This window comes from Ammodytes marinus, assembly GCF_949987685.1.
Source record: "Ammodytes marinus genome assembly, chromosome: 6".
Lineage (NCBI taxonomy): Eukaryota > Metazoa > Chordata > Actinopteri > Uranoscopiformes > Ammodytidae > Ammodytes > Ammodytes marinus.
The window spans coordinates 24470619-24496596 of NC_137235.1; the positions used below are offsets into that span (position 1 = coordinate 24470619).

General features: G+C 40.6%; 1 protein-coding gene across 1 annotated transcript; it reads left to right on the top strand.

Moving 5' to 3' along the window:
- Positions 1 to 8359: 8359 nt before the first annotated feature.
- Positions 8360 to 10798, top strand: LOC307251760 (homeobox protein HMX3-like). The gene is made up of 2 exons (XM_080029171.1): positions 8360 to 8742; positions 10025 to 10798. Exons 1-2 carry the CDS (start codon positions 8388 to 8390, stop codon positions 10654 to 10656), a joined length of 987 nt encoding a protein of 328 aa, XP_079885297.1. The 5' UTR covers positions 8360 to 8387; the 3' UTR covers positions 10657 to 10798.
- The last annotated feature ends 15180 nt before the right edge of the window (positions 10799 to 25978 follow it).

A 25978-nucleotide genomic window follows, 5' to 3' on the forward strand; every position in this document is an offset into this window, starting at 1 on the left:
ATTTAAAAATATATATATTCCTCATTATAGTATGTTGGGTAAACGTATTTTCATTTTAAAAAAGGTTTACAAAAAAGATGTCAATGTGCTTCTTTAACTCGTAAAATAACTGGATGAATAACCATCCCAAGTGTCACAAAAAAAACCTGCAAATTCACTGATGTACGACCATATCTCCTGGATTAATTTACCTGTATGAAGTGGCCAAATGATGCGTCAGTAAGCGAACTAGCTCTCTTTGATAGTTAAAGAGCACCTTTTATGCTATTTTTCAGTCTAACTCATTTTGAACAGACTGCTTATGGTCCGACAGTTGGACGCTCTCCATCGTAATTGACTCCGTTCGAGCTAATTGAGAGCTAAAGCGCGGGAGGGCCTATAAATCGCGCGCTTGACCTTGTTCGCTTCTCGTGCACTCCTCTTCTTTCTCACGCGATGGATTAATGTGATAGTTACTCATCTGAGCACGATCCGAGTTAGGAGCAAGGCAGTCTGTTGGTTCAAGGTCTGTTATTAGTTGACTTGCCTATAGCTCTAATAGGCTTTGGCCTAAAACCCATTTGGTGCAATTGTTGAACATCAGCTGATGCAGCGGATTGAAGGCGAGAGGCCGAATGAACAGGCGTCAAGACAAACTGATAGAGTTGTATTCATATAGGCCTAAATCGATTTTTTTTATTGAATTTAAATTATTTTGCAAGTTAAATTATATTTGTAATTGTGTTCACCCTCATATAGCCTACTGCTTATCTTACTTATAATGAACGACTGTAAGGCTAATTAAGCCATTTAACTTAGAGTGTGGGAACTACCCAAACACCACCAATCGTTTTGATCTTTATGTGGATTAATTATAAAACCGTAACCTTGTGGGCTCAAGTATGTTGTTCAAACAGGGATTTTTTTAAGAGCTGAGAAACACCACATTGCATTGGGTCCAATAACTGTCAACTACTTTAAACAGTTTCTGAAACATGTCGGTAAGATCGGTTTTAAGATTTTCCAACTGTGAAAGAGCAGTTCTAGTCGAGCGGGGTGAGAACTATTGTAAAGCATTATATGACAACAAAACACTAACAAGGTAAGATCCCTTTTCAAAAATGCTGTTGTGTGATATTTGTTATTTAAATCTATAAGTATGTCACTGCCATGCGCTGGACCTAGGTGCTTGGAACCGTGCCAAATAGGAGCCTTATTGGACGCTTAATAGTTTAGTTCAGCTGGAGTTCTATTCATGTAGCTGCCATATGACCAGATTCCTTTTTTTTCAAAGCCTGGTTTAACACTATGGGCAGGTCTTGGCTCCTCACGCACACGGATCTAGTTTGGCGTAAGCTTATTACGGGAGGTCAGCAAGTCCCACAGCCACGTGTTTTCAACTATAGTAAGAAATTATGAAGAAATATTATACCTCGCTAGAAGGCATTAGCAAGTTCCTCAACAAGCGGGATAAATACAAAGAAAGTGTAAGAGAGAGCGCACTGCCGGTCCTGCAGGGAAATTCATTTTTTGGAGACTTCATTTAGCTGAATGTGTGTGCCATAATAGCAAAAATATGTCTGGCACTAAACAAGAAAGAAAGAAAAAAAAGGTGTGTAAGGTAGTGACCGATATTTTAAAGTATAGGCTTAGGCTAAATGGTGACCTTTCCTGTTTCATTTTAACTAGGTGAAGTAAGTTTGTATCCTCCCATTGCTTTTTATGTCCCTTATTTTAAGCGACTGGGAACTTTTCAGGAAAGCAGGCTTGGAGTCGAGCACAGGGTCGGCCGAGGGGAAAAGGGTCTCTGCTTTTCAGCCCCTTTGTACTGGGCTGACGAGTGCGCCCTGACAGGGGTTAACGTACCGTAAAGAGGTTAAACAAACGGACATTCCCATTCGAAATCCTCCTGACACATAAGGCCTTATAAGTGGAGAAATTGGCAGTGGTGTCGGCTTTAACTAGGAATGGAAGCGAAACTCACCTGATTAATCTTAGAGCTGGGCCACCTTTATATAGACTTTACTTTAGTGAATACATGTAGTCCTATCACAAAAGCTTGTTGTGAATTGTAATAATATATATATATTTTTTTTAGTAAATAGGCTAGAGCAGGCTTTTCATTTCTACTGGCTTTCATGTTGATAGTCATTAAGAGGAAGTTTATGTATTAATTCATATGTTTTCATTTGACAGATTTCTTTATGTAAACTGAGTTATATAGGCTACAACATGCACAAGTGTTACCAGTAAGTTCCATAGATGTTGCTAGTGCTATGGTGTTGAAACATTTGGATGTAGCGTATAGGCCTGTTTGGACTTAAAATGGTAAGGATTTTAGCGTTTAACATTACATTTAACAAAACATCAGTATGCCTTACCTTACATCTTTTCCGCTTATATTTGTTAGTAATAAGTCGTTGTGTGTTGCAATTTTATTATTTTATTTTATTATTATTTAAATTACTATGACTATTTTCCTGCACAAATCAGCATTCCAAATCTCCAGCACAATTGGATGCAGAAGCTCAGCTTAGTTATTATTTCCTTCCCCCAAAAAACCCATTTGTACACAATTTGATGTGTACTTGTGACAATACTCCTCCAATGTAATCCAATCCATGGAATAAAAGGACTTGTGGTCAAAATCCTTGGACTTAAACATTTGACTGGAGATAATAAATGTCTCACCAATCCACTGGGACTTGAAAATGACATGTTTTGTACAATAAAACAAACAGTAGGATATCCTTCAAACGAGTGTCCCACTGACACAAATCCATGAGGCAGAATGATCAAGAAACTAGGTTACAGCAGGCTTTGAATGCATCCTTAATAATGAAAGATATGCACCTCAGAGCAAACAGATGTGTAAGGAAAGTGGCATTTTGGCAATATGCTGTTTTTCTTTTTATCACTAGGAAAACATATTTTTTTACCAAAGCATTAATCTTTCCTACGTTTTTGTTCTTAAAAGGGAAGAGACAATGAAGTAACAATATGCCCAAGGTGTGGGCTTTTGCTTTGCTTTTCGGATACAAATATGTGCTGACTTGAAATGGCAGTACATTAAGAGTGTAAAATCTCAAAACCCTCTAAAGTCCTTTGAGTTCTCAGAGAAAATATCCTACAAGAATTCCTCGATGTGACGTTTGCACTGATACGGAGCGCAAAAATGCCTTACAAAGGGTCTGGCATTTGTAGGCAATACGCTGTTGACTTGCACCGAGAGGAAAGAGAACGACAGAGATTATGGGCAATTAAAGCCCACTTTATGCTGGTCTGCTGGCGTCACAAAGTCTGGCCAAGAATGCTCACCTCGGCTAATACTATCAATGAGAACAAACTCTGCAGCATCAACTTATTATGTACAGTGAATTATTAATGCCAGAGCTAGCACGGCCTGGATAAGATGGCTTGTCAGTAAGGAGAGCAAGTATGCAATGGCGTTTAGTTAGGCAGAATTGTTCAATACTGAAAGATTTGGCAACATTTGAAAGAATGAGAAGAGATTAAGATTCTTCGTAACACTATTAAAAAAGGCTGAAATAATAAATAAAGTGGACAAATCCTTTAGGTGAGTTTACACAGACTGCTTGGCAGTTTAATGCTTTTAGCTTGCCAGCAGAATGTGATCTTGGAGTAATGTATTTTATAGAATTACTACAAGAATGCTGTTATGCCTGCTTTATAACCATCATGGTGGTTTCAGCATGACCTGCTCTGATGATAAATACAGAAGTATGTGATGTATGAACCTTAGGTGTAATGCACTCCCCTAACCATGAGAGGGCCCCCCACAAACCCAAGACAAATGTATATATATAATATATGTAAATAGGTACAGTCGGAGCTCCACGGTAGGGGTGCATGTTGCAAGTTCCAAGTCTCACAGGTTCAATTTGGTTTGCATAATGCATTTAATTTTTTTGTGACACAATTCTTTCATTTCAGATCTCTCGTTTCAAATATGTATAAATGCCTATGCTGTGTTTATTCACACATGTGCATGAGTGTGTGCCTCAAATACGAGTCAGCTGAGGTCACTATACTTCATTAAGTCACTATGAAATGTACAGAGAGCTGTGAAATGCCCCAGAGGAGGTGCATGCCTTCCTGTCTCTGTCTGCCCGACTCACCACCGCCTACAGTGGAATGAACTAGGTCAAACGGTCTCTACTTTCATTCACTGTAAACCCCTACTGAGAGCTGTGGACACCAGGGCCATTAATATCACACTTAAAGGAGGAACAGCTGGTACAAAAGGGTGATTAGACCTTTAGGTAATTTCAAAATTTAAAGCAGGAGACCGCAGAGGAAATAAGATGTTAATCATGATCAAAGGTCTGCATTAATTGAAGGAAGGAAGGATGTATTTCAAATGAAATACTGCCAATAGAGTGCAAACATAAAATACAAAAGCCCATACATCTCTTGTTTTAAAAGGTAGAGTCAGTGATTCTGGAGAATGCTTGTTGACAAATCACTTTTTTTTTCTCTCACAAAATCACTGAATATCTCCTCATGCTCCTATACCTGTCCACACTGTGTGTGCGCTGGGGGGGAATACAGTGTTAATACACAGCCTGGGCTCTGTAAACGGGCATGTTGCTAGCTTCAGTGGGCCCCCTTTGGCATACCTTTTGTTTACATACCAGTGTACAATGCTTAGGCTGTGCACACAGTACGGACAGGTAGAATAAATATTCACTGAACAAGTGATTTTGACTACAAGCAAACTCCATAATCAAAGCGTCTCTAAGTGTCATTCTTATACTTGTGTCTGCATCTGAACCGAATAAAATGAAATGTATTATGGCTGGAAAAAATAGAGTACTGGGAATAATTATTATATACAGTCAATTTGCTTTACAAAAAAAACGTGAAATGTAGCCTCACTGCCACCTCACAGACGTATCGCTGTGTTTTGCTGCTTACAGGCCTGACTGCACCAGAGGCTGGGAAACACTCACCAACGCCAAAATGGAGAAACATGCTCAATTTGCTGCAGCTGTCTCCCTGAGCATATTGCAGATGATGTGATTTTGTTTGGTGAAACTGTATTTGGGAGCAGTGGTGGCATGCAGGGGGCCATGGCTGTGGAGCAGGCCAGCAGGCCATATGGAGCAAAGGGCATGCCAGGCTGGATAAGGATCAGAGGAGGACGAGAGAGGAAGGAGAGGAGTGAGAGAGAGGGGCCTCTGGGTCTGGGATGTCGGCCCCCGGAGCAGGGGGCACTGGCTGGGGTGCCACATTGTTAAGACGGCCCGGTGTACACAGAGAAACCTGATCTAATGTGGAGTTTTGACACACACAAACATATCTTCTTTTTTTCCTTTTCTTTTTTAAATAGTGGAATCACCAGCAAACAGCAACCAAAACACAATCAGGTTTTGATTCACATAGTTAAAGAGGATGAAATGGACAGCTATAGTCAACTTTAAGAATGAGGTTTAGAATACAGAAAACAAGCCCATAAAAGCTTCTTAAATACATCAGAGATCAAACCAATTGTTCCAAACCTCTCTGGTTTGTGAACCCTTATAATATTGAGAATTTAAATATTGATTGATGCCCAGGAGGAATAATGATCCATACTTCACAAAATCAACATGCATATTTGAGAAAAGTCAAAAAGTACAACTGAATTTAACACAAAAGTAGTTCAAATTAGTGACAATTCCAGCACCTATACAACAGTAACACAATGTGGACATATTTATGCTTTAGTATTCATAATTATTTAATTGAGTATGTTGTTATATATATGTCAAAAGCCTATTTTGTTTTAATTATTATTTTCTTATGTATTGGACATTAACTTGTGTCCCCACTTTCCTTGACCAGTTAAGCAAACAAAAACATAATATGATCAGTGTTTGTTTTTAAATGATGTATATGGCAGATGATTCAAATTTGCCCCCACATCTGAAAAACATATTTTATGAGCAAGAAATGCCGACGGATCATTTGCTTGGGTAAAAATAAAACATACATTTCACATAGCTTGAATTACTAATTTCTCAATAATTTTAGAAAAATCACACGATCTGTTAGCAAAAAAAATGGAAAAGTATTTATTTGCAAAATATGAACATATCTCTTTGTGATTTGGATTTTTTTTGTGAAATAAAATTATTATTTTCAGTTAGCTTCAAAGAGACTTTGTTTTCGATCCCAAAATGTCCTTTTGAGAGATAGCCTTCTGAGCCCCAAATTGGTCCCTACTGGACAGCAGCTCAATGCCTTCGATGTGTATTTGCGTGAATGTGAATGAACAGTAATACATCTTTGAAGAAAGCAAATGTTATTTATTGTTTTTTTATGCCATTTGTATCAGGTATGATTCCAAACAAGACGGACCCACATTTGTCTTTAGTTTAGCCCAGACAAGGATGTTTTTCATTACAACTCAAGAAAGTTATAGGACGGCAATCCAAAATAAATATGCCTGATAAAAAAAAAATATATATATCTGCATTAAAGCGTGGAGCGGATGGTGCTGCGTCTAAACTGTTAAAATGTCTGGTCATTAAAATAGTAAGTTATCTTTTTTCGCAACTGTCTTTGCTGGCGGGAGAAAAGGCGCATCAGCATTTACGCGATATTACGTCGATTTATGGAGCAGGATATTACGAGACAGGTGCAAGCTTATGTTACCGTTGTCTGTGCTGAGTGTTAGTTTGAAGGGCAACATTAGCGCTGATCCTCTGTCAAAGGGTAAGTCTGGCCTGAGGGAGGGCGAGCGAGAAAGAGAGGGAGAGAGAGAGACTGGAGTTAAAGGTCAGCGCCGCGGACTCCATTGAGGGAAATAAAAAGCTCAAATGTCTTGCCATTTCAGCGAAAAGGGTAAAGACACCCGTCAGCACTCATTTAAATGTTTGACATGATTTAATAGTGATAGTCTCTTATCTCAATGTACACGATAAGAGCCGCATTCACTTTGAACACATTTCTCTTGATCAGTGAGCTTTTTCTTCCAGTTTCTTTGTATTAACAGCTTGGAGAGTTTAGGTGCATTGGTTCGGATCGTTAATGGGCTATAAATGCGGTTATGTGCCAATTTGAGAAGAATTGTTCGTGGAATCAAAGTTGTTTGAAGTCAAATGGAAATGTCAAGTTTAATAATTGTTTAAATAAGAACAACAAGAAAAATACGTTATAATTTATATCTCTAAACCCATTGCTGTTTTTTGCACGAAAATTCATTTCTGAGTATAACTTCCGCATTGTTTATTAGTGTATGCTACATCAGGAAAATATGAAGCAGAACAATTGCTAAACTAATGAGACTTGTATATCAATCTTGCCGTGGAACGCATTTAGCCATTACAATACCATTGTACGGAAAAATAGCCAACATAGCCTAATTCTACCAATCAACTCTAATTCTTGAGATAACGGAGAAAATGTGAAGTTGAACCTAATTAAAACATCCAGCACCAAGCAGCACAAACAGGCCTATTATCGAGCCATTACGCAGAGTTTGGATAACCTTTGACAGCGGCCGCATCTCCAAGACGCAGCGTTTCACTTACCATCGCCAAGCCATGGTTCAGTACGCACATGCGTTTAATAATCATAACTCCGAGGTTGCCGTCATGCCACTGCGAACCACCACTGGAATATTGTTATATCGGTCAACTACACATATGGTGAAACCTGAAACGATGGATAACCGTTGTGCTGTGGACGGTTATCAAAACCTTGTATATTATGTTAGGCCTCGACAGCAGTAGCCTTGTTTTGAATGCATCCCTAATGGTATAAAAGAGCAAATAGGCTGCGCGCGCGCGCGCGCACACACACACACACACACACACACACACACACACACACACACACACACACACACACACACACACACACACACACACACACACACACACACACACACACACACACACACACACACACACACACACACACACACACACAAAATGGACAGGTTCCACACTGCCGTTCTCTGCCAGTTAATAGCCTACTGTGAACCTTCCTATGTCAGGGGGGAGGGCTTGACCCCGGGTATAGGGCTGCTGCCCTGGCGGATCTTTATTTTGATTTGCACTCTAATTGACCCAAATAAGAGTGCTGTACCACAAATAACCGTATAGAGGTTTTCTTCTAGCTACATGGCCTCGAGGGGACTGACACACACACACACCCCTCGCGCGCGCGCAGCAGCGGCTGACGCAGAGAGACAGTAATTCTTCTTTCCTTGGAAAACCCCATTTGCTGTTGTGCTCTACCAATCGCTGGATGCCCTCGGCTCGTTAAGCCTCGCTCTTGACGTTGCACTGTACTACTGCTTCCGTCTCCCCCTTCTCCCGCTGGCACCGAGGAGATCCCCGTCCCGTCGCTGACATGAATCCTCGTGCAACGAAAGCGCAAAAGCAGCAACGCTTGAAATGACTGCCTTGGACTTTCGGTCCAGACAGGAGCCGCTCGGTTTTTGCGTAAAAGCACAGAAACATCGGGGAAATATGCTAACGGACAACAAGACACCCACTTCATCGAGGGCGTCATCGTTTTTTATCGAAAACATACTGGGAAAAGGGCAGAATGAGCAGGAGACGATAACAGACAGTCGCGGCGAAGAGTCGGTCTCCACCGGCCGGGTCCTGCACTCTCATCGCGCCAACACGAGCGCTCTAGCGCCCGATGGCTCCAGATTCACAGCTCGGTCCTCGTACAGAGACTCGCCTTTGCAGTGCTACCGCGGGGGAGCTGCCTTACACTTCAGAGACTTGGAACCACCACAGAGTGAGTAGACCTACAAGCGAATAGGTGATCGTGGCTCAGATGCGCTTAATAACGTCATGCAATAAATTAAACTGGGTATATTACCCTACATGTGAAAAAGAATAGACTCACAATGTAGGCAGTTTGCTACAGCTATTGTTAGCAGCGGTGTAACACTGTTGTTTGTAGTTTCGCATGTTAACAGATGATTGGCTTATAATTGACAGAAAAATTAACTGTGAAATCCATGTTGTCTCAGAAATATAACACGCCAACACACTCTTAAAGTTTTAGAAGATGAGTAGTAGGCGCTTTTTAGTTATTATCGGTTCTATGTAAAATGTATGCAGCTTTTATTGAAAACAATAAACATTTGTTTGGTGGCACTATCCACGCCGTTATGTCGTTATATTAGCATGGGTGTATTACGATGGCTTCATGCATATGGAATTGATACAGAAAGCCAGCATGGAACCTTGCGGCTGCTTCTCGCGTCAGAGCGAGTCGAGCCGTGGCTGTTCTCTCCAGTTACCGACCCATGCGGCTCACCTGGCTTTCCAAACTTGTTTTAACGCTACAGTGCCTCGACTGTAAACCCAGAGGATATTTCACGGCTGCATGTCACACAGAGATATGCATCAGTTGTAAGGTTATGCACAAGGATTGCGCACAAATGCTCAGAATACAACCCAAAACACAAGCGCATTACACAACAGGTCAACATGGCACTATTACGCACATTCCATGCCAGTTGTTCCACTTACGTGCACTCTTACATCAAAACAAAGTGCCCCTTCCTTTGGTGTGTAAAGTCATACTTTGATTTTAAAATGCAGTATCACCATCCTTGTTTTTATAAGCGATGGAAGCTCCTGGCCAACATAAAAGACCACACAGTAGGCTAAATCGGTGTTAAGTTGTTGGATGCTGTTATTAAGCTGCACAGATCTGGCTCGATTTCCTTTTGAATAATGGTTTCTATTTATTATGTGTCATAAGTGTCATAATAGGGCCCGGAACAACTTCCTCACGTTGATCGTCCAATCCAATCAATCGTCTTTGTCTTGCTCATGCGCACCCCAACTTTTTGTTAACAGATTAGCTGTAAAAGACAAGGATATTTTAAATACTGCAATATTTTTCATTTCTTTATTCGGGAGGAATTATTTATTCCGGTGGAATATTTTAGGTATATATCAGTTATGTTTTATGATATATCAGAAAGTTGGGCTGAGAAATGTTACTACAACCTTTTGTGTTGAGTCTTTTTCCGTTGTTCCTAATGTTGTTTTTCTCCTTTCAGGTCCAAGAGAGAACACTAGTTTGGACGACCACTGCTGCTCCATATCGCCCAGTGACAGATGCTCCCCGGCCGTGTCCGAGCCCATAACGGAGGGCAGCGACGAAACCGACAGAAAAACAGGTGACAGCAGCAACCTGACAGACGACAACGATGACGCGCACAACGGTTCTTCTGACGCACGCTCAGAGCTTGACGCAGCCTCTGACCCGAGCACCAACCGTAGGAAAAAAACCCGTACCGTGTTCAGCCGCGGTCAGGTGTTCCAGCTGGAGTCCACCTTCGACATGAAGCGCTACCTGAGCAGCTCGGAGAGGGCGGGGCTGGCGGCGTCTCTCCACCTCACAGAGACTCAGGTCAAGATCTGGTTCCAGAACCGGAGGAATAAATGGAAACGGCAGCTGGCGGCGGACCTCGAGGCCGTACATATCCCACACTCCATGCAGCGGATCGTCAGGGTCCCCATCCTGTATCACGAGGGGCCTGCGTCCACCGCAGCGCTGGGGTTCAGCCTGAACGGACATCACGTTTCTTCTTCACCCATCGCGGGATTCTCCAGCTCCATCAACTACCCGCTGTCCTCGTTTGCTCACTCCATGAGCATGTTGAGGTCGCAGATGACCGGCTTGGTGTAAAGACTATGTTGAAGGCTGATACATCAAACTGTGTTAATAGGCATAGCCTACATAACATAAATTCACCATGTCAATAGTGAATCGTGCAATAACCCACAATGCCACAGAAGACTGGTGACGGCATCCAAAGATAAGAGCCGTATAAGACCATGATTATATCACAAAGTAATAAATAATCTTTATATAACAGAGACACTAATTCAACCAATCATTGGGGGGGGGTGGGGTGGGTCTGTACTGTATGTTTAAATACACACATATTTTTGCAAACTTTTATATTTAAAGACACAAATCTTTCCAACTTTGTCACTTTTTCACATAATGCTAAATAAACAAATAATGCACAAACTTGTCTGCTTTTTGTTGTCAAATACCGTACACGTCGAATGCCTTCCTTTCTGTCAATCATAACATTAAGGGTCACAGAGAGAAGAGTTTGTAGAGAATGAAATTAATCCATATGTGCTGTAACACAACGAGAGAGCAAATCTGAGCAGGAACCCGTGTAACTTTTCGGAAATTACTCAATTAACCTTTAAAACACTTAACGAAGTTTCTGCTACAAGTATGGTCTCTTATGGTAAGCTCTCCACCCAGGCCAGCCGAGCATGTCATTTGTAAGAGTAAGAGCATATAACATTGTTTGCCTATATGATACGAAAACGTTATCAGCTTTAATGTATAAATAATCAGAGAAACAAAATAGCAATGGACAGGCAAGCCATCACACTTTAGTCCTGCTTTAATCAATTATCGGTTTGCAGACTTTTAAAAGTAGCAGTCAGCAGGTTTTTCCCGTGCACCATGATAATGAAGAAAATAAGGAATAGTGAAATTAATCAAAACGCCACATGTTGAGGGTGTTTCTTATGAAATCCCAAAAATTCATGCACCTTTTCTTCAAAAGTCTGAGTATGTAACTTGTTGTAGATATTATCGAATACAAACGCAGGAAAAGGTTGACACGTAGGCTAAAAAAGGTCAAAATTACACACACATACATATATATATATATATATATATATATATATATATATATATATATATATATATATATATATATATATATATAGTATATAGTAATATATATATATCATAAGCTTTTTCATTATTTATTTAATAGACTAGTGTTATGTATGACTTACGAGCTATGGACTATATACGGTTTTAAAACAACTGTTATTGGTAGGTCTTTTTTTTATTATATTACTTTATATTTTAGAGCAAACCCATATCAGAAGATAAATTCTGTACAATTCTAAATATGTGCTTTTGAGGAAAAACTGCAAAAGAAACACACACACACACACACACACACACACACACACACACACACACACACACACACACACACACACACACACACACACACCTTAGTAATCCTTTTCACTTTCGGGTCGCATATCAGTGGTCAAACCTAATTGTTCAGGTTTTGGGCACCTCGATAGCCTACAGTATGGTGTGAAATAACAGTGAAATTGAGCCCTTTATTCTTCTGGGGACCCCTCAAGGGCCCCGTCCCCGAGTCTTCTCTTAGCAGATGTAAAGAGATGAATGGGGGAGAGGGAGGGCACAACACTCCCTCATCCTTCCATCTCATCGTTGTTATTGGACCGTAGTGACGCTCCTCTTGACCAATCAGCGAGGACATGGCGCTCCATCCGGTGTGTGCAGTAACGGTGCGGGCAGAGCCTCGGCAGCCCAGCAGTGTCTGCTGCTATGGTGCGTGGAGCAGCGATTAGTTAGTGGTCAGATTAACGTCCCGGTTCAGACTAAGCAGAGTTGCGGAAGTAAACACACAAGGACTCGATCATTGGAGAATATGAACAAAGTGGAGGCGCCATGTCGATCCGCTGCCTCTCTGAAATTCACTATTGACAACATCCTCAACCTCAAGACAAGCGGTAGAAACAGTGACAGCCGTCACCCCGCAGGACTGCAGGATGTCTCGGCCACGGCGATGCGTAAAGACGGTCTCCAGAGACAGCACGAGGAGCATGGAGCCCAACAGAACCATGGCAGCAGGCTTCACGAAAGTGGTAAGACAGTTTTGGTGCAGTTGTTGTAGCTGAAGGCTGTGTGGACGTTTTGTTATATGTCACCTTTACGCACAACTCTCATTGGATGTTCTTATATCAATGTAGCAGCACAGCTGAGACTAAAACACAGCGGCTTATAAACAAAGTGTCATCTTGTTCGCAGAGTTAACCACTGACTGCAACGGAGCAACGGAATCGGTGATTGGCCGCGGAGCCCCGAAGAAGACTTCGGAGATGCGCTTCGAGAGCGGGGACAGCAGCTGCGACGACAGCAGCTCCACCACCACAGCCTCGGACCCACACAAAGGAGGCGGCCCGGGCAAGAAGAGCAAAATAATAACGAAAAAAAAAACGCGCACTATTTTTTCCAAGAGACAGATTTTCCAGTTGGAGTCTACTTTCGACATGAAACGCTATCTGAGCAGCGCAGAGCGCGCCTGCCTCGCCAGTTCCCTTCAGCTCACGGAGACCCAGGTGAAAATATGGTTTCAGAACCGCAGGAATAAATTGAAACGGCAAATCTCGACCGAGGTTGATGGACCAGTTACCGATTTCCCCGAGACTGGAAAGCCAGTGGTGGTGGGGCAGCTCCCGGCCTTGTACAAAGAGAGCAACCTGCTGGGGAGATGCCTGCTGCCCATGCATCTGCCCGTTGTATACCCCGGGAGTAGCACGCCTTACCTCTGCTTCTCAAACGCCAGCAAGTACTTCAGCCTGTATGACGGGGACGTATGATGGTTTCATGTATTCCACACGTGAAAGAGACACTTTTCTGGTGGTCTGTTGCCAAGTTTCAAGCATTTAAACTGATAAGACGGTTGGCCGGACCCGCGCCCTGACTGCTCTGCAAGTAGCCTATGACGAGTAGCCTAGTTACATATCACTTCAAAAACAAGCTGATTGGGTATTATTTATTTTTCAGTCAAATCTATGGGGTTTGTGTAGGCCTAAAACTACACATGCTACACTACACATTTACAATTTCATAGAAAAACAGCCAGATGAGCTTATGGGAGCCCGAGGGAGGCCAAAAACATCATCATTTTTTGTTTACTTGACATGCCATTATTATTATCATAATTAATATCATCAACAATATTTCAAGCAGCTTAAGCCACCAAAGAAATTACTATAGCTTAGCTATTTGCATGCATTTCCTGTATCAATGAATTTTGGATAACTGAAATTATCTATGTATTTAAATGAATGTAATTAACATTTTATTCTGTTTCACGCATGTCTATATTTTTCTGAGTATACTACTTTACTTACTTTATTCCACGTTTGCCTATTAGGCTTGCTCATTACACCATTTACTGAAACTGTAATTAAAACATCTTCCTTCAAGACATTTTTTACAGAATTGGTACAGTATTTTGAATTGATCATTTTGTGTTTTAGGTTTATTATTAGGCTATATGGAATTGCAGATAATGAGGATCCAGTCAGTTTATCAATCCACCAGTGATTTGTACCTTTCTAATTTTTGCATAAAAGGGAAACATGGATTCCGTTGGTAAAATAAATATGAGAAGATGTTTGGATTGAGCAGCTATATTAAAAAAAAACAGAAATGTGAACATTTGCTTTTATTAAAGGCCCTTGTAACGTAAGTCTATCCATGACACAATATTACTAATCCAATAGGCCCCAATTGCTTCCACATGTTTAAACCACTGTGTGTACTAACAGGGAGCAAAGCAGTTCGTATAAATGGGATAATATTTTCATAATTCAACATCGCTTATAAAATCTACTACCGGTAGAGGGAACAAGATTTACAATTTAACATTAACAAAATCATTGTCAATATCAACATTTAAATATTAATCTACACCTGGTCATATAAACGGCGTATTAAGCATATACTCTATAAGAGGGTATAACAAACAGGCAATATAATATGAGACTCATTTAGTTAATCCTAGAGAAACTAAACAAAAAAAACGGATAGGTATGTAGGTCAACATGAACAACAAATGTCTAGTACGTGGTGGAGAGAAAGGGGGCGAGACCCATCCCCTTCCAGATTTGTATGTGAAAAGTCTCTGAATATATCTGGCATTTTCATTAGAATACACAACATTGTGAGCAAACTTACATAAACTTTATTGAAAAATAATTATCCACGCAATTAGAGTTGGGCAGATGCAGACAGGGGACGATGCTGGTCCCTAAGTTTCTTTGTGAGACAGCGTCTAGACCTCAAGCTCTTTTCCTGAACGAAGGCCACTCTTGCTGTTGTACTTCAGCCATATACCAATATACCAGCAGTCTCAGCATAATATTAAGTGTACACGTCTGTGCTCCCACCCATGTAAAACCAAGCCAACTTCATTCCTTACGGACTGGCCTCAAGTCAAGGGTATTACAAAGGATATGGGTTAGGCTTCGGAAATACACCTCCAACTTAGAGTGAATTAATGCTCCACAGTTATCCATAAAATAAACAAAAAGAAAACAAAACAAAAAGAAAAATTGGCTTTTTGGAATTACTGTTTGTTTGACACCGTGTCCTAAGTGTAACATCATCTACTTTATAATTTTGTCAAGAAGAACAGTCCATGGAATAAAATAATACAAGTCTGTAACCAGCAATGACAGCTATAACAGGAGGATACATTTCAACATTAATAATACTGAATGTTAAATAATGAATTTACAAGGCAATCAGTGTCCGATTTGAAATAGCTCTATTTCTGTAACTGGTGTGCACTTTGCAAACAGGTAATATGAGTGATTTCGATAAATACTGAAGTAGCAAAACACAACCTTCTTCACATTTTTTAAAGAAGCATATCATTCTAACCTTTGAAATATCTCAAATGAGCGTGACCCTCTGAAAAGCTTCATAAGGGAAAGTTGTGATCATAATATTCCGAAGACCAAACATAATACTTGAAATTGATATTTGATATTGTATTGATCCCTTTAATATTATTGACTTTGACAACAGTATGTGTTACGGGTGTAGAACTAAAGTGGACTGATAAAAATACCAATCATGTTATTGTTTTTCTATGAAAATCCACTTCCTGCATTGACTTAGGTTTACAGTCAGTTGACAGCGGTTGACCTGGTCAGTGCTGCCCTTTGACCTCAACAGTAACAACACTTACCCTTCCCATTTTTGTATTAATGTAAACCTGAATCTAAAATGTTAATTTTGTAGGCATAAGGACATACGTTTACTATAGGCAGGACTTTAAAATCAAAAACCAGGATGCTATTAGGTCATTATCGATCCACTGCACCAAACAATAAATAAATCTCTGAGGCATTTGCATGCATCATTATGTGAGCGATTGAGAGACACCGCCTGTGTGTGTGTGTGTGTGTGTGTGTGTGTGTGTGTGTGTGTGTGTGTGTGTGTGTGTGTGTGTGTGTGTGTGTGTGTGTGTGTGTGTGTGTGTGTGTGTGTGTGTGTGTGTGTGTGTGTGTCAATTCACCGACAAATGGCGGCCCGTTATGTCGAACAGTCTCGTGTTTCAGAGCTGCTGAAGAGAGTTACACCACTGCTCAGTACCCATAATCCCTGGCGGCTATCCGCTCAGACATGATGGCAGAATAAATGTGAGGTGTGGCTTCAATGGTACATCATTAGCGTTTAAGTTTTATTACTTGGAGACATAATCTGAAGATCACACTAGAAATCTTACAGCTGGATCGTTGGATTGAAGAAAATAAGGTACAATTATTTTCAATTTAAAGTTTAGTTTACTATTTTGAATAACCTCACTGAGTGCAAACTAATTCACCCCAATGCTCGTGCTAATTCTTTCTACAACTGCGCTCTTTTCATGTTGTCACTCGGTCGTCTTTTCCCATTCTTACTGTGCTTGCCTTGTCATAGCTCATCACAGTAGCATGTGCACTGAAGCCTGACTGTGATTATGATGAATGAGAAGGACTAAGGAGGAGTGTGTGTAACAATGAAGGAGAGAGAGAGAGAGAAAGGGAGGAATGATCGGTCAGAGCCAGTTGATGAGTGTGTGTTTGTGTTGGAAAAACTACAATCCCGTTTGTATTTCTGCACGGGTCTGTGCCTCTCTATAGCTGAGGTCTGGCTGGTCAGGAGCAAGGAAGTCCCGTTCCTGTTGGTTGGAGAGCAAGTGTGTGTGTGTGTGTGTGTGTGTGTGTGTATGTTATGCCTGTGTAAAACTCTCCTTTCTGCATGACTAGATGGGGGCCCCTCTCTCAGCTCACTTGTTACTTCAACCTCTGTTGACCTCTCCCAGTCATCTGACAAAGATCATAGCCCAAGACGATGGGACAGAGGGTCCCCAAACATTTTTGCAACATGAAAGCAGAGAAACAAGTGTAACCAATAGATTTCACATGGAGGATTTCATTTGCAATTGATGCTCAGCTGTAGCCCAATGATGCATGTATCTGTCAGATATGTCTATATGTTAGAGGTGCACTATGCAACTTTGGATGTGTCAGACAAGTGAACGTTTTCTAAGGTGAATAAACAAACTTTAGTCACAGGAAAATGTAAAAGTGTTTAACTGTTGTTTACAGCAGCAAAGCCCAGACAGGTTTGTTTACTAACTAGTATTACGTTTGGTTCCAGTTTCCTCAAAATACTTTTGTCTAGGTTAATGATAGAATTATTACACACTTAGAATTACATTTAGAGAAAATATGTTTTTTAAACTAACTGCAGCCTCTGCAAATGTTAACAAATTCCCCCTCCCCTGAAACTGCATAGTGCACCTTTAAAGAAATATTCTCAATTCGGTCAATGTAGGCCATACAGATAAAACTAGACTCATTAAAAAACTAAATGAACAAAATGCGCGAGCTGTACATGTCGGTGTGCTGTCCAGCATCAGTCGTGTCCAAGGATTCCCCTGGGGAGTCCCGATGTACTGGAGGGCAACCGGAGACCAAAACTACATGACACAGCATTGTAAAGTAAACAACAAGGCTATTAGTTAGAGGGGGAAACCTGAGACAGGAGGTCTGTGTATGTGTCACACTTAAAGACTGTTTGATGGCCTATTGTTCCACTAATTTAGCCCCCCCACCCCACTCCACCCCACCCCTCGGTTCTCCATGTTGCAAATTGCTGGAGGAAATTGAAAAATATCCGAGTGGATGTAATCAGATAAAAGCAAGTGATACAGAGACAGCGATAAGAAGTGAGGACAGCGCAAGCATGCAAGAAGATGAGACCAGATTCGAACACAGCCAACAATTAATTGAAAAATAGGCCTTATGAGAGAGAATTTTTTTTTTATCTAAAATAATTAATTTAAATATTTACACCATGCAATAAAGAACCAAAGCAATTTTGATATTGTACAACTGATCATGATTCTGCAATCAAAACCATTCAGCATGTTATAAAATATATTATAATATATAAATTATAACAAAAGATAATATTTGTAAGCACGCTTTTTTGACAAGCTAACAAAACAGACAGTATAGCTGAGACGGACGGGACTGTGATTAGTTGTGTAGGTATTTGGTACACATGATGGCATGACACTAGAGGAAGTCAGGGGAACACCCAAAGTTATTACAAGTCCCCCCGAGGGAGACATTAATGTCTATACCACATTCGATGGGGGATCTGCCCATTAGTTAAACACATTTAATGCTAGTACAACAAGCACTGACCTCATGGTGGCACATAGTCATCAATATTTTGGTTCAGAATACACACTTATTATATTTCATCCCCTGAGGAACATGAACCTTAAATTATATTTCATTGCAAATATTTAAGAGTTGTTGAGATATTTTACATAAACAAAAATGTAAATTGCATGGTGTTGAGAGTAAGTTGGATCTCACCAGTCAGTAGGACTGAGCATTTGGGGACCATGAATGTAGCTGTTGAGATATTTCAGTTTAGACCAGAGTGGTAAACCAACATCATCATCAATAGAGCTGTGCTGCTAGTAGGGCTTAATGTGTCTATTTACATGTTTGAGATGTAGTATTTAAAATATCCTGTTTTATTAATTCAATTCCTAGCTGAATACATACACAGACATCATAACACTGTTTACACATTATAGTCATAAATGAGGCTTCTCACCATATCACTGTTATAGAAACACACAATTTTAGTTTTTGTGTTCAGTTTTAAATCCAGGGCAACAATTACAAGTTCAAGATGGGCCGCAAGAAAATGATATGACCGAAACAGATAACCATTTATAAAAACGTGTACATGTATACTCTCTTAAATATTCTTAAATTTTAGATATACAATATAAACTTTTCATCAACAGCTACAATAATTTGAAGGAATTATTCTTTATAACTTAGAGTAATAAAACTGAAATAAAACGACAGATAAAAACCAACAACATACAAAGAACAGGGTTACATGAAATCCAATGTTTTCTCACACACACACACACACACACACACACACACACAGGGCCGACGGACTGCGGGGGAAAGTGCGACAGTCGTGGGGGGGCCCAAGGCAGAGGGGGGCCCATCAATTTTTTTTTTTTTTTTTTTTTTTTTTTAACAAGTTAAATGTGGGGCCCCGATCTTCGAAGGCCCTGAACAATGCCATTCCAAAAAAAGAAATTATTGACTGGCTTTTTTCTCCCCTGAACCTTGCAAGGAGATCAGGGGCCTGCGCATGAGAATAAGCAGGAGCAAGCCGACAATGAATTGAACTGGTGGCGAAAATAAACGCAGCGATGTTTCTATGGGGATATTTAGCTGTACAGAAATAAGTGCTGGCAAAGCTAGAACAGTTTAAGACTCCACATCACTGTGGCAACACAAACTATCTATCCGCTCAGACAGCGCAGAGAAAAGTCTGATAAATACAGTACATGAGAGTGATGGCCATGCACAACTGTAAGGTCAGTGTGTGTTGTATTTTTGTATTCAAATAAACAGTTGTTTATTTTTATAGTGCGCATTGGCATCTTTGAGCAAAATACCCCCAACATTTTGGGGCGCGCCTCCTGTGACACTGGCCAGTGACCACCTTCATTAAGACATTTTTTGGGAGAAACACTGCTAAAAGTAATGATTTGGTCATTCATCAAATTAAATATTGTGGAGTTGTCTGGCTCAGAGAGCCGTGTGTATTGTAAGACCGCCTTTCAGGGGGCCCATCAGGACTTTTTGTATAGGGGCCCAGAATTTGGTGCTACGCCCCTGCACACACACACACACACTCCTTGTATCTATTAAAGAGCATTGTCTCACGCCCGCCCTCACGTCCTGTCCCCTCAGACACCCTTGTCAGGATAATGTGCCATTAATCTACCACTGAAAACACATTATTGGCCAATCAATAGGTAAGATGGAGGGATAAAGGAAGAGGGAAGAGGAGAAGGAAGGAGGAGAAGGACAGGAGGCAGGGGAGGGCTGCTTTAAGTCTGGGGGGGGGAGCGTTTGAGTGAGGGAAAGGGGGGTCAACACTTATCCATAACACCAGAGAATGAGCTCCACTATTTGCAGTCATGGAATACTCATTGTGGTTTCATACTAACAGTCAATACAGGTCCATTAACAACAGATACAGTTGTCAGAGTGTCCTAACTTTTTCTGCACCCCCACCCAGCATGATAAAAAAAACACTATCACTTCCTGTCCTCCAATAACACACAGAGTTGTTGATACCGAGACGCTTAAACGCAGCTTCTTTCATCACTGGTGTTGAAAATAAAGGTTCAAACTATATAAATTCATGTTCCAAGCATTAATAGGGTTTGCCAACTACGCCAGTCCTTCCGTTTCCTTTCCTTTAAAACATGTAAAAACACTAATGGACAGAATGTTTCTGTGACACTGACTGAACCCACCTAGGTGCATATACCAAGACAGCACAGGGATTGCCACTTTCATACTTCAACGACAATGGCTTGCCCAACCTTCCCATGCACACCTTGATGATGTTGTACAACAGGATGCGGTCATCCAGATCTAAGCAGAGCAGAACATGTCCCGTGCGTGTAGCAGAGCTGACCTGCTTGCCTCCATAGTGACATGACACATAGTAACACCCAGGAGACCAGACATACACTGGCCTGCTGCCATTTACAGCTTCCCTGGATGCTGTTGTATTAATAGCTGGAGTGAAACCCAGTCCCCTAACACTGGGTTTCCTTCGAGTTTTTGTCCCAATACTATTACACTTAATCCAATAAAGGTCAACACAATTTAATATATATGTCCACCATGGTTAATTCAATGAGTAGAAGCTTGTTGTTACATGATGTCTGGACTAAAAGACATTGGGATATAACAATCCCCTCTTTCTGAGAATTGTCCCAAATCCATAGAAACAAAGAATCACACTGTGTCTTAAGGGGGAAATACCAGGGGTGTTGCTAAAATGGTTATAGTTTAAAAAAACTACTGTTTATCAAAAGGGAATCTCCCTCATGTCCTTTTAAACAGTATGTTGATACTTTGCTACTAAGGAAACATAAACTTATGAGCAAGGCACTTGATTTCAATATAAGGAAGAATACTTGCCGTTGTCAGAGCTCTAGTGCGTTCTCAGTTAAATGGACAGCTCTTCCAGCAGAATAAGCCAAGACATTCAGCAAGCAGCATTGTTGTGGTATAGTGGGATTCTAACCGTGAAGCCTGGAGGATCAGTCTCTGATATCCTGGCCACTGGTGTTGCTGACCAGGCAGCTAGCTGGTGTTGTTTTGACTGTAAATATGGATAGATACTATTGGTAAGCAAATGCAGGATACTCCACTGTGCACTGACCGTTCTTGACTTCAAATATTGTTGATTCAACATTGTGTTTCCACCTCTCCATCAAGCTGAAACCTTAAACAAAAATGTTCTTGCTAAAACGTCAGTCCTACATTTTTTCATAAAAAAAGTTAATTTAGGAGAACCTTCAGTTCAATGCTGAGCCTTAAGTTTGGCTTAGAATTGGGGGCCCTGGATAGGCTATACAGATAGAATACGATGTGACACATACACTACTTTTGGTGTGGCACACCGCTTGGAAGATTGAAATTGGCAGTCGTATCAGGTCCTTCGATTGAATAGTGGAATATCCATTCGGGGTCAACCCTAGTTAAAAGTTGCATGGAGAAAGGCTTTCCGGAGAATGCTTGTTAGTATTTGAACTAACGTGCGTTATTTAACGCTCGATGCCAGTGCTCCAGCCATCCAGACCTGAGTGTCTTTCAAACCGTATAACTCGACCGTTAAGACCAATATTAGAAAAAATGTGTGAGATAATTCTGATAAAAAAATATTCTTGGCTTTCATTTTTGTGTTGAAGCACATTTTCAAGGTGGAACATTTTGTAGGGCGGGGTAATGGAAGGACTTTGCAATACACTTCTTGATATATGGGTGACGATACGGTATATCACGATACATATATATTGCGATTTTCACTGAAAATGTATAAACAGCTGAAATACAAGTTGCTGTATACGAACTGGGAAATTTTTCTACATCACACTGCATTATATTGATAATTCAGCAGACATATTCAGTCAAAATTGTTTAATGCAGTACTTTAATTCAAAACCTAGCAATTCGAGGCAACTAGCCGTACTGCAACATATACAGGAGCCGAAGTTGCAGTTCACAACTAGTTTAAAAATTTAATTTATTTTGTCAAAATATTCTTTTTTGGAGCTTATGATACGATACATAAATATCATGATATTTTGCTGTTCTGATTTTTAATCAAGTGCTCTTTCTGAATAGTTGCTAACATCTTGGATTTTGCTATTTTATATATATAATTAGGTCCTGAAACAGATAAGAGATAGCCTTGTCCTACCAGACCATCGTACTTTCTTTCATTTGTACAGAAGGTCTGGAATCCCTCAATCGACAAACGTTAACTCACTTGAAGGCGGGTGTCTGTTGAAGTTTAAAACTATTGAATCTGCCAAGTGCCACAATGGATTTTCCAACCAATGGCATAATGTTTGGTCGTAAAGTTATCTTATGCATCGGCTTCTGAGCCACTCCCTATGTTCGCTGATTGGACCGCCAAAAATCTGGATGGAGAAAACCAAAGTATATACTGCAGACCCAGACTGACTACTGAAGGGAAAAGAAAATTGAGCGGAACTATGTAGGCGGGCGGTGCCAGGCTAGATAAGAGGTACGGTTGAATTTGAAAGCTTGTTAACAGCCCAACAAAATGTCTGCATGTGTGCAGTTTTCTTGAAGACAGAAGTTGGTGCAACTGAACAATGCCATCGAAACAAGACTGTGTATGTCAGCTGCATGTGAGTGCATATATAGATAAAATAAAGACTTGGTGTGGTTAAAGATTTATGAATCTTTGGCTAAAGGAATCTGAAAATGTCTAAAAAAAGGGATTCATGACATATTACACTGAGGCAGAATAGCAAGTGACAAGGTGAAGAAGACGGTAAAACACTTTAACAATTAAATAAACGTAAACGTCACACGGAAATCTTAAGGTGACACATACCGCTCAAGAGTAGGAAGGATATATGGAAGGATATATCTAATGCACAGAGGGCACATTTATTGTACATGGAAAATATTCTAATGAACATGACAGTAAGAAACTGCACAATAAATAAACCTTGAACCCTGAATAGAACTCTTCCTTGTACCATATTAGAAATGTTTTGTCTTTCATTTGGTAAAGTTTCAATTTTGTTATCACTCTAGTGAAAACTGTTACAGCCTCTCAAAAACACACGCAACAAACACACCTCTTAGCCCTGAAGCAAGCGGATCTCTAGAGGATTGTGCTCCCCTCCGGCCAGTTCAGGGGAGGCTCTAAGTGCTCTGTAATAGCCTGCAATCAGCACAGATGGATAGAAACCAACGTCTCGCCCTAAGGAAAGAAATATAAATAAATAAGATGAATAAATAAAAGCCCTGTGTCCTCACAACCACATACTGCATTGGGCATGTGTTTTATAATGAATATAGATTGAGAGGTTGAAATATTTATGGTCCAAGGGTGGTGTGAGGTGGGTGGGGGGCTAATGGTGTGAAATCACATCCCAAGTGGACGGAAATGAAAAAGGAAAATTCCTCTTGTCCGGAAGCTTCCAAGTAAGCATTTGTGATGTCTCAAATGGGATGCTGTAAAGATGCTTTCACCACAATACCTTTAGGGTGATTTTTCTTTTCTTCTTCTGGTGTCACACAGACTATCTTAGTTGTATCATTGTAGAACCATAATCTATTCTTATCATAAACTTCATGACGACTTCCTCATATTTCCTGTGTTTTGTCACAAAACAGCCTTACTCCAATCAGCCTTTACAGAATGCCTTAATACTTGGTTTCTCCTGAAGTGCCCTACACACCCCCATTACCTAAGTTGTTTGTATGAGGCTTACACCTAACGGCCATAAACAGTTAAAGCCCTCCATTGGTCAGTGGAGAGGTGTCTGGGGACAGGGGCTGACTAAGAACAGCCCAGGGGCCAGATGAAGAATAACTGAGTAGACTGCTGCAGAGCGAGAACATATTGTCCCTGACAAGAACAAACATTAGACTGATAAACAAGTGGCTCGGGGTGAGCAAGCGTTTTAGGGAGAGAGCAAACTGTAAGCGGTAAGAGAGAGTCAGAGGAGATGAGCCGAGATGAGGGCTGACTCCAAAAATAGTCACACAGTGGCCTCGGGAGAGTTCTGAGATTCACTGTTTGTCTTTTACATCGTTACCTGGGATCAGCCTCAAGATGTTTTTCGTCAGTGTGTTTTTATACGTTCAGATGTGTGTATTTTGTATGAAATAATATTTGAAATGTATGTGTGGAAATTTGGGACATGTAGCCAAAGAAAATTGTACATTTGCCGCTTTAATTTAGCTTTGAGTGAACTGTGAAACACTGGAAAGCATTGAGGTAACCCTAGTTAACCCCTGGCTCACCAAGGCAACCGGAATGCGATGTTCCTCAAACGTTGCACACCAATTTAGCAGACAGAATCGAGATGAACATTAGACCTAAGTCAACATTAATTACTTTTGCCCTGCAGCACCGAGATTGTCTATCAATAATAATGTGCATGTCTCATAAAAGCGTCTCCCGGCTCTTTTGGCTATCATAAAGGAGCACGTCATCTGAGATCTCTCTTTTCAGAGCTACAATACTCCCGGCACTTTGGCTACTTAAGGGGCATAAAGCCTGCTTGTTGTCATTGAGTCAAATATTCCTGTCTTGAAGTAAATATTTTGTCCTACGTTTGAGGGGTAGTTTCAAACTTAAGTGTTTTAAAGCGTGGTTTGGGGTTAGGAGGCTTCGATGAGTGCTAGAGAATATTTAAAAGAGTCATCTTCTGGAGGCAGGCGGAATAAAAGTTGATAGTCTGTTGGGATGGTTTAATAATGAAACGAGAACATGTGGACTTGCTAGACTAAAGTACACTTTGGAGTGCACTGAGAAGTGTTCTGGAAGAGATACCAGATGACAAGTTGGAACGAGGAGGTGCCAAGAAGATGGTTAACAAGCCACAGCTCTGAATGTGGGTCAATTTTCTGTCGGTTAAATTAACAAATTTCCCTTTACGTAATTGAAAATATTACAACATATTACAATTCCCTCAGACCAGATCAACAGACTACGTTATAAATAACTGATATATTTCTACATTCAAACCTGGAGGCAAATGATTTGAATTATATTCTATTCCATTCATAAGCAATAATTACTAAGTGCTGGTGTCAGGATTATATGATGCTGCAAATTGAACAATAATTCCAAGTGCATTCCACTTGTGTGTATGAACATAACACTGTGTACGCAAGTGTGTGTGTGTGTATTTGTGTGTAGCCTCTCTCTACCATCAGGAGGTTTTAATAGAGTAGTATATTCCTTTGCATTTTACATGACTCTAGGGCACGCTGCTCTCGCCTGTCTGCTCTGCTCAGATCAGACACTCAAATTGGAGCACAGAATAGACTGCAGGTCTTCATACTATCCCGCTCTGTAATCCATTTGTGCCTTTACAGTCGTGGGCACGTGTCCATACTTAACATAGAGCGCTAATATGAATTCCTTGTTTCAACAAAAAATGTAGGATTATATTGGATCTGCCAACATTCTGTCTGAGCAATGTCTAAATTGATACAGCCATTGTGCTGCAACACTGTAAGTAATGATAATTTAGCCATAATTCAAATGATCTATATAAAGTAACTTAATTTCAATATTTTAGATCATTTCAAACTCAAGCTATGCGAGCAGCATGCCACGGATTGCAATGAAACTTTGTACACACATCCACGGTCTCTAGAGGATGAATCCCATAGAACATTGTGATCCCCTTATTTCACCAGCATAACAACACGTGTGGTTTCAAGTAAAA

What these genes read in the sequence shown, in the direction of transcription:
- LOC307251760 (XM_080029171.1), top strand. Translation starts at nt 8,388, where the DNA reads ATGACTGCCTTGGACTTTCGGTCCAGACAGGAGCCGCTCGGTTTTTGC. An exon ending in AGACTTGGAACCACCACAGA is followed by an intron (nt 8,743 to 10,024) that starts GTGAGTAGACCT and finishes TTCTCCTTTCAG; the next exon opens with GTCCAAGAGAGAACACTAGT.